This window comes from Clupea harengus, chromosome 1, assembly GCF_900700415.2.
Source record: "Clupea harengus chromosome 1, Ch_v2.0.2, whole genome shotgun sequence".
In the NCBI taxonomy this organism is placed as follows: domain Eukaryota; kingdom Metazoa; phylum Chordata; class Actinopteri; order Clupeiformes; family Clupeidae; genus Clupea; species Clupea harengus.
In genome coordinates, this window is record NC_045152.1 from 32,000,184 (window position 1) to 32,010,002 (window position 9,819).

The window sequence follows — 9,819 nt, forward strand, 5'->3', positions numbered from 1 at the left end:
TCTCGGTTGTTACCTTTACTACTCTTCATTTCAGCCACTTTGTGATTAGTTTTAAGAAGAGAACTCTTTGTTTGACATTCCCCTTGTGATTTACACCTTATGGCTCCGTTCCTTTCCAAAGCCGTTGTTCATTTATTTTTCATTTAATATTTTAGAGGACAGGTTACTTTCACTCATAGACAGATATAATTAATGTCAGGGTACAGTCCATTCCTTGTCTTAGTGTTATCAAAGAGGACATATTGGAAGACAATAGTCTTCTCATAGGTCATCTTTGCTAATACTGCATCTAAGCACTGACTCACAACTCTCACTCCAACCATATTTTCTGCTTTTAAGTCATGTTCTCTCTCGCACGATGAGCTTGGGCCAACTTTCAATGGTGTGTTTACAAACAGCAACCCTACTCATTCTGCCAACATGACAATGGCTTCCTCTTGTGACTGGCTGGTTCTCACTGTTCATGTTAAGGGGAGTGGAGTGAATTAAGGGAATGCAGTGAAATTTGGGCACAAGAATAAAAAGAACGGCCCCTCAAATATGAAAACGCATCATTCGCGAACGTAACATGACTATTGTGGTGTACGGAAATGAGGGAGCCAAACGGTGTATCCTACTAATTGAGCTTTTTCTGCCTTGCAGAGGGAACTTATCCAAGGACAAGTTTCAGGAATTGGTATCAGTGTGGTGATAGTAGACTGTGAGTCTGATTAAATCTTAAAGGGCAGGATCTTCTGGAGCTGAGCTGCATACAAAATAAGGGTGAATATGCAAGAATACTTCACTTTTAATGGAAGGAGCTAAATACTTCTATGCACTTTGAATTTTGTATCAAGGACTCCTCAGTATTTTTTTTGGTCTATCTCAGAATTAACTAAAGGTAGATTGAAAAGATTATGGTGTTCATATTATGTCGGATGATAGCTGATATCTGACTTGCATTAGGGCTTTGCATTTGATTTCTACTTCTTTACTGAGGTTGGCAAGCTGCTAGGTAGAAAACATTTTGAGGGACAAAACTGCAGTAAAGTCCTGTCTCCATCACTGAAATTGCCTTCTATCCTCTGTGACTACTGAGGCTTACTGATCATGTTAGAGATGCCTTTGGAGGACTGGAAGAGACTTTGAGAGAGAGCGTTGCTATGTTGTGATAGTGATCAATTAAGCCCTAAGCTACATTTCTGTGAACCTGAGCAGAGCAAAAGTAGGCGCACACACATATATGGAGAACTGAAGAGACAGAAATGGAGAATGTTGTGCTGCTTGCAGGCATCAACTATAAGAGAACAACCTTGTGCAACAACCCCCCCCCCTGTTAACATCCAAGACAAACAGCGGAGATGACTCATTGCACCGTGCAAAAAAAGCACAGATAGGTCGTTAAAGGGAGAGCGCAGAGTCGCTTGCTTGAAAATGATAAGCGCTGATCCCAGAGCCTCGAGCTGCTCCCGTCTCCACCAGCCACGAGATTCTTCGCTGCCGCACGAAAGCTACTCTCCCTGCAACAGCCCTAATTGAATCTTAACAGGCACACACAGCCACGAGTCTGCCGAGAACTCAACCACACAACATGCCATTAGGGGCGGTCCTGCAGTGCAACCGCACACTTGAGTATACATGGATGATGCCATGCATTTGTAAATGTCAGACATATAACTGAATATTCAATGCATTTACAGCAGACATCTTAGTAGGTCTTCTTTCCTAAATGTAAGATTTGCAGTCAAGATGCAAAGGTCCCTAGCAGCTGTAATTCTGGCAGTTTCTATAGTGTTCATGTAAGGATTAAAAGACCACACCATAAATTGGGGTGACTGTAAAACGTATCTCCTAGATAGATTATTCAAAGGCTACATTTGGGTGGGCATGACCCTCCCAAACAATACATTAATCATGCAGAGCGAATTATTTCTTTTTGAGTGTTAATATGGTAAACATTAACCAATTTAAAAGAGGAATAATTATGATGAAAAATAGGCCATAACAGTGAGTGCTTCACTGAGGATGTGTTTTTATCTCCAAGTGAACATATGGAACTGACTCGTGTAGCAACCTTCCATATGGTCTGTTAAAGGCTATACTAAAAAACAAAACAAGATCACATGAATGATTCAATGCACCGGTTCATATCGATTGCAATATTAACAAACACAACAACATGCAAAAAAGAACTTGCTTGCATAAACGACACAGGCATATCCTGAATATGGATGTATGGACCAGATGCCATGCCATTTCCAACAGTCAGACCGAAAGAGGAGCTGGGAGATAGGAGGAGAGTACATTCAGTAGAGGTCAGAGCGACAATCGCTATGCAGTTGCACTCGGCTAAGAAATACACCCCCCCCCCTTCTCTCTCTCTGTGCTGAATATAGCATGAACATCCCTACAGGCAGCTCAGCACTGCATAAAAACTTGGAGGTCGGGCAGAGTGTTTATGAGTCATAAACCAAAAAGAAATGGCTTGGAGGGGATTACAGCACAATGAAGATTTCTGGGTGGTGGGAAGGACTAGTATCTCAGGGGAAAGGTTTTGGATCACACTCAAATATGGTGGCAGGGACACCACATGTATATCCCAGCTGCATTGAGAATCACCAATGTGTAAATACCAACAGTGATTTGGCAAGCCTGTAGGAAAAAAAAAAAAAACCTAGTCAAATAGTTAAAACAGAAACAGCATGCTGAGAAGCTAACGGAACAGCGTCTGGGGATCTGTCTCTTTCACAGTGCATGTCTCCTCCATAGCCACTACTCCCCAGATGGGAGGGCTGTTTCAGCGCCCCCGTTCAGGCAGAGCATCCTGGCACCTTCTGCTCCTGGCACCTTTCCCTCCTCCCCCCACAGCCCTCCATCCCGATGGCTTACGGAAGAGGGAACATAAAGCACTGTACCAAGGCCTTTCAGATACTTCACACCAAACACCCCCCCCCCCCTCTCCCATTTACCCAAGTTCTCAGCCATGAAGCACACCACTAACAGTAAAGTAGTAAAAGAATTTATTGAAACCCAACTAATCTGCAAAGCACAAGGAATATGGTGAAATTGTATATTGTGGTCCTTGTGTTTTTTGTGTGTTTTTAATCTTATGGCAAATACAATAGATGTATTTGGCTTCGGCCCAGATGCCAATACAGCATATGTCAGTATTGAGGTGAGCAGCACATGGAATGTGAACACCACTCAAAGGTTCCGTGGGACAATTCTCCAAAGATCCCTCGCACACTGATTCTCAATTAATAAATAAGCATGTTAAAAGAATTGCAGGTAAGAAATAAATATATTCATGTAAATGACAGGGGTCTGGCTCCCATGTATTGACCAAGGTCATTCTACTCAAACAAGTGTCGTTTTTTTTTTTTTTGAAAAACACAAAATAAATTACAAATAAAAAGTTGGACCTCAAGCACAAAATCAATTTAAAATTTCATTCAATGAACATTCTTCCTTTATGTTCAACAACCATAAGGTCTGCGTACCAACTTATCAATGCCCTTAGTGGACACCACTTAGCCAACTAGCCATAAACCAGGAAGGAAGAAAAAAAAAAAAGGTCATTATGAAAAATGTAAACCTATTAAAAAATAAAATTAAAAAAATCACAACATTAATGAATGTAAACATTTGTGAAGGACCCATTTCCGACTGAGAGCCATCCCTGCAGGTTGCGTGCAGCACTGAAGGCACAGGGTGAGGGAGCCCACGAGGTCCACCAGGTCCACAGCAACAGGGTCACCTGTAGAAGAGATACAGTGAGTGCAATTACCCAACTGTGCTGTTCAAATGTCAACTTCAGATCACCTCAAATACTACTGATGTAAATTACTTGACATTTGATAGAAGTTGTCATGTCAAACTGTCTCACCCACAAAATTAAACTATGGCAGCGGTGACACTTATCTGCAGGTCCTGAGGCAAGACATTTTTTTTTTAGACTGCCTTCACATTTTATATAAAGAAGTTCAAAATGCCAATTTTGAAAATTCCCAATGTCACTCTGCTGAGAGGTTAACCGAGATGCCGACATCCAGTGAAACTCCTTATTTATGCACAAACACTGCTTCTCAAGATACCAATATTTCATTAGCACTGTTGTTTTAAATGTAAAAATGGTTGGTACAAATGTCAGACTGTTTAAGAAGGATTAGTTAAAAGGGGAGAAGAACATCAGCTTTCCAGCCACCAGTGCAGAAATAAGCACACCCACACACCTTCACTGGCACGCGCTTTCCTCTTGCTCATCATCTGGTGACAGGTCGGGATGACTTGTTCTGGGAAGGAAGATTAACATTGGCTCACATTTCATTATCTCTGCTTGTCAAAGATACATTATTAATATAAAAGCCAGTTGAAACAAGGGAGAGTTCCTGCTGACATCCTGAAATACACATGAGTCCAATTAGGTTGGAATCATCTACAGCCTTCAACCAACCGGGGCTTTGTTTCCCCAACAACCTTATTATACCACCTCCATCAGTAAATTACCCAGGAAATACCATTTTGAACACTCTCTCTCAGTCATTGTTATGGTATAATAATGCTTCTGGGAGATAAAAGCCTTACCATTAACCTTAAAGGTACATCAAAGTGTAAGCATACCCCAGCTCTGAGCCTAACCAACTGGATCATTGGGAAAAACACACAAAAAAAAGTGGGCAAGGGGCAGAGAGTATGTATTTCATGATGTAGATATGTACCAATCGGTCACATCTAGGTCAGCCTTGGCCTTGGGTGACTTTAAACAGTAGATGGTGTTTTGATTTTCAACCCAATTTTTATCAAAATGATAATTTTGTCAATATTAACACCAGCATTGATGCGTTTCATCATAGTACTGTCATATTGTTTAGTTTACACCTAAAAAAACAAACAGATTTGAGTTATTTTTATTGTAAGCATGATTGTTTCTTGGTTTTAGGCCTTTTAAAAGTATTTGTTTATGTTCCCAGGCTCTCTAAACTGTCAACAAATGTATAAAAACACCTCAAAAGAACGAGGAAAAAAGAACAATTGTATAGGAGCATTTCCATTTTTCACAATAGAGACGACTGACAGCACCTTTAACAATTACGGGGTGCGTCTAGGTGTTAGTTTTGGGGTGTAAGTGAAACTCGTGACCACACTCTGAAACAGGCTGTCAGCAGACCACAGATCTTTGAGTGTACATGTCAAAAACTACTACCTTGTGCTTAGGACATCTCATGGAAAAGTTGTCCTCACTCAGTAGACAGTCTAAAAAAAAGAAATTAAATAGGTGGATTAGGTAACGTTTCACCCTCTCCCTCTCACTCTCACACACACACACCCCCACACAAACACTTAGACATACAAACACACACAAACACACCAGACCGTCCAGGAGTGAGGAGGTGAATGTGAGAGCAGGCTGACTAACTCCTCTGACACACTTGCAGAGTGAGACCCATGACACGGCTGCTCGATCTTAGACCAGCCACAGCGGAGCCTCTCACAGCTAAATAATAAGCCAGTCGCTGTGACCCGTCTTTGGGATTTACGTAAATGCTGACCCGATTTGCCAGTTTTTGGCCCAAAAGGAGAGGGCGTGTTATGTTAGTCAGCATACAATCTTGATGACGCCTGATGTTTGCTGTGAAACTACTTCTTTTCTGGTGTCCATGAAAGAGCTACAACACTGTACTTCTGCATATAATACAGAGACAAACCCGAGGTTACCAAAATAAACCACAATAGTGTCTTCAGTAATTTAATCTCATGGACGCTTATATTAAAATGTCTGTAGATTACATTTAAAACCTTCTAAAAAAAAAAAGGCAGAGCTCAAAGTAATGGTTTAGACTTCAAACAAAACATCAACATTTTGACGAGTTGTCTCCAAACAGTACTCTGGTCAAAAGCATGCTTGGCCCAGTGAGACTAGAACCAAATGAATTGTGGGCCCCTTGACGGTCCACACTCACCTGACTGCAGGGCACAGGGGTAGTGGTACTTATTGCAGCATCCCTTAAAGAAACATCCCAGTGTGGCTCCCACCTTGTGGCAGCAGGAACACACCTGCAGAAAAGACATTTCAATCACCTCTCATCAGAACACTTGCTCGAATAAAAGACTCTGGCCTTTAAATACATACATACTTGTGTAAGTAGGCATCAAGAAAAAAAACATAATGCATGAATTCCAAAATATGGATGTTTCTGAATGTATGGAAATATCATTAATAAACAGTTTTACAGGGCACCACCACATAGGTGTCCTGTTTATGTTTTGAGTTTTAACTCACCGTTTCCTCTGTGAGCCTGAGGACCTCCTCCAGTCCATACAGCCTCCCTTTGATCAGGAAGACACCAGCAGACCAGATGCTGCAATCCTCATGGACCCAGTGCTCGCCCGAGTCCCGGTCCACCATCAACCCGGGTGAAGCATCGGTGCAGGCGTCTGTGGTCCAGTCTCTGCGAGGCCTCTTGCTGGGATTCCCTGGTGAGTTTTCCAAGTAGCCCTGACTGGTTGCGGTACTCTCTGTGTTTTCAACCTCCCTTGGGTCCCTCTGGTCCAGCAGACTGCTCAGGGCCTGCTTTGAGGCCCGGTTACATTCGGAGGGGAGGTATGGTCCGTGCAAGTCCCCCAGGCCCATGCTGTTGGCAGGCCAGCCGCACAGGCAGCAGGTCTGCATGGGCCTCCCCCTGCTGTCAGCGTTCAGGCGGCCCAGGCGCAGGCAGGAGGTACTGGGGACGACCCCCGAGGTCTGCGTGGGCCTCAGCGGAGGAGCAGAGCGTTTGTGCCTCCTCTTCTGCATCACCTCGTCCTCCTCTTGGCAATTGACCACGGTGCAGGCAGAAGACTCCCTGAGCTCCATGTGCACGTAGGGGCAGAAGTTGCCGTCCGCCCGGCTGTCCCTCTTCTCCTCCTTCTGGCTCTGGCTAGCGTACTTCAGCTTGATTTCTGGCTCCTGAGGTGAGAACATGGAGGAGGCAGAGGACGGGCCCTGGCGGTGCTTCTTCCGTCTGCGCTTGGCAGGAGGGATGGCACCGGACGGGGCTTTGCCAGGCGTGGCCTTGGACTGCTTTGCAAGGCTTTCAATCTTCTGCTGCTGCTTTGGTGTCGATTGTGCGTTCGCTTCCGTTGCTCTCTGATGGTCTCCAGTGCTCCCGTCAGAGGATGCATTGCTCGATGTGGGTTTTGGGGACTGTGCAGCAACAGCACCTGAGGTAGAGTGTTCATTTGTCCGAACGTACACGGCATCATCTCCACATTCTCCTGTAGAAGCGGTGGTATTTGTGTTTGTGTGGCTATCAAGAAACTGTCCACTTTCATGGCTGTCAGCACATGCTGATAGCAGTTGGCTCGTGGATATTTGAGGATTTGGGGTGTTTTTGTTACAGTTGGACACAGGCACCTCTATGACATCACTGTCATCACTGTCGAGGCATACAGGGGAGGAGGAATGTCTGACCTCAGTAATGTGCTTAGCCATGACCTTTTCATGAATCGGGTTGACCTTGTGACCCTGCAAAGTGATGGCTCGATATGAGACATTATGCAATGGCAGCTTAGGTGGAGTACCAATACTACTTTCAACAGCAGTCTTATAGCTCTTAGATGGTGATATAGTTTTGGACACACAGGGTGTTGAAGAATTAGTCTGATGACTGTTATGTCCAATGGGGCCCATAGCTTTTTTCCCATCTGCCTTTGGGATTGGCACATGGCTGTTAAGTCCATTTTGGTGATCCACTCTCTGAGGTCTACTTGAGGGGTGCTGCACTTCCTGACGACTATTAACACAATTCCGACCACCTCCATTTCCTTTCTTCGGTAATTCTGCCTTGCAGTTGTAAACTGCAGAGGGGAAATGAGAAGCAGGCAGGTGTCTGTTGAACCTGCTTTGGGAGCCCAAACGAGGGTTTGCATTACATGACGTCCTAAGAACAGGTTTAGCATAAACATCCTGTGGTGAAATCTCCGGACAAGGCTGGGAAATATGATGTTCTGCTCTGACACCTGAAAAACCCATTGGACTTGGGTCAGCTGTGCCAAGATCACACCAAGTTTCAGTGGAACTTGAACTAATGTGGCTTTTTTTGCAAGTCATTGAAAGGTCCAAAGCATCTTGCAGATGCCTCACTTTAGACTGGTTCAGAGGTTCCATAACTGTAACACAATATGTGGAATGCATACATATTAATTCATTTACAAGATAATGTGTTGCTTCCATTCAACAGACGTCAACATCACTTTGACAACGGGGATAACAACGTAACATGAAGAATCATGGCATCATGAGACTGGGGAGACTGATGATATGTTAACGTTACCAGAGACGTTACTGACAAAACACAGTGTGTCGCTAGCGAGACCACGGATCCCGAGTGTGAACTTTAACTGCCATGCGTCTGTGGTGTGACCCACAGACACTGTAAAATAGGGTCAAAAGTCAGACCCATGAGCAGAGCACAGGGCAGTCGAGAGACACATTTGCAGTGAAGACCGGCATCTTAGCTGAACCCATTAAAATTGCAAACATGCAAGCAAGTGGAGTTGATGCTGGCCTAAGAAGTTTAGAGTAACGTTACGCGTTGTTTCTATTACGTCTGGTTTAAAATAACGTTAATTGAGAATGTAAAAAGTCTGTTAATCTATGAATTAATAAGATAGGATAAGAACAACTGCTAGGCGCTAGCCACACTAACTGGCGATAGAAATGAAAAAATATATAAGTTAAGCTAATACCTAGCCAAGCTAGCTGGCAGGCTACATTGATAACAAAAGAAGCAACACTGTTAGCTTGTGCGCTAGCAGGTTAGCCTGCTAGCTTGCAAGCTAGCCTAATTTACATCTCATTGACGTTTTCTGTGGCACTTACCAACAAATGATACCTCACACTTCACAGAAGGACATATCCTGAGAGAATGTCATGTCGCTGAAGGCACAAATAGCTAGTAAAACATTCACAGTACAAAATTAAGCTCATATACATTAACAAGTCCACGAGCTACACTTCCACCCGGTTCCTCAGTTCCAGTCAGCTGGTAGCCGTGGCTGCCACACTGCGAGGCATCATGGGAGAGTCAGTCATGATGAAGGCTGGATGAAAGGAGGAAGACCGTTTTAAGCAGGTCCGCTCTTAGACCAATAACAATAATAGTAATAATAATATTAATACACTTTGTCTCTGATGCAATTAGTTACAATGTGGACTTACGTTTGCGTTCAAGAGACACCACAACTCACAGTTAAACGTTTTAATTTTATTACAAAACATTTTATTATATTACAAACATTTCTATATGCATTATTTTTAAATTTCTATCAGAAAAAAAGGAAAAAGTAAGGCCAAAACATTTAGATGTATGTGGTAATTAAACTTTTTAACAGGGATGTGTTCACTTCCTTCTTTCACAATGAAAGGGCATGAAAACGCCATAACAAAGAAATGTAGTCCACTAGTTGTGAGCTCAGAGAAACATTGAAATAAACTTTTCATAAAAAATATTTTCTATCATATATATTACCATATACATTATATACAGTCCTCAAACTATTTCTGAATTCAGATGGTACTAACTACACTAGTATAACCTGAGGGAAACCCATAACAAAACGCAAAGCATTTAAAAGTCGGTGTCAACACTTGTTGCTCTTGGAATGTCTATTAGCAAATCAGCACCTCATTCAAATTCTGACAAGATAAGAAAAAGGAGACACCGAATTTAAAAAGAAGATATGAGTGAGTGGTTCTCTGGTGGACGCCCAGGTTCCATTCATTTTTCAAAACGACCTCATTGTCATGCGTACTGCTGCCACAAGGTCATGTAAAATTCATGTGCAGCTCTTGGAAGAGAC

The 9,819-nt window shown here is 43.0% G+C and overlaps 1 protein-coding gene across 2 annotated transcripts; it reads right to left on the reverse strand.

Annotated features, from left to right (window-relative positions):
- Positions 1-2,982: 2,982 nt before the first annotated feature.
- On the reverse strand, positions 2,983-9,055 carry LOC105910908 (uncharacterized protein CG5098-like). 2 transcript variants are annotated; one of them, XM_031576544.1, is made up of 6 exons: positions 8,840-9,055; positions 6,260-8,127; positions 5,940-6,033; positions 5,180-5,232; positions 4,212-4,271; positions 2,983-3,736 (listed from the first exon to the last, which is right to left on the reverse strand). In XM_031576544.1, exons 2-5 carry the CDS (start codon positions 8,123-8,125, stop codon positions 4,242-4,244), a joined length of 2,043 nt encoding a protein of 680 aa, XP_031432404.1. In that variant the 5' UTR covers positions 8,126-8,127; positions 8,840-9,055; the 3' UTR covers positions 2,983-3,736; positions 4,212-4,241. The 2 variants fall into 2 exon arrangements, with proteins under 2 accessions (XP_031432404.1, XP_012695124.1); XM_012839670.3 differs by having other exon boundaries at positions 5,183-5,232; positions 8,840-9,054.
- Between the last annotated feature and the right edge of the window lie 764 nt (positions 9,056-9,819).

Coding starts and splice junctions, on each gene's coding strand:
- LOC105910908 (XM_031576544.1), bottom strand. CDS start 8,125: ATGGAACCTCTGAACCAGTCTAAAGTGAGGCATCTGCAAGATGCTTTG. Junction 5,233..5,939: donor CCCCTGTGCCCTGCAGTCAG/GTGAGTGTGGAC, acceptor TCTTTTTTTTAG/ACTGTCTACTGAGTGAGGAC. Junction 4,272..5,179: donor GATGTCCTAAGCACAAGGTA/GTAGTTTTTGAC, acceptor CTTCCTTCCCAG/AACAAGTCATCCCGACCTGT.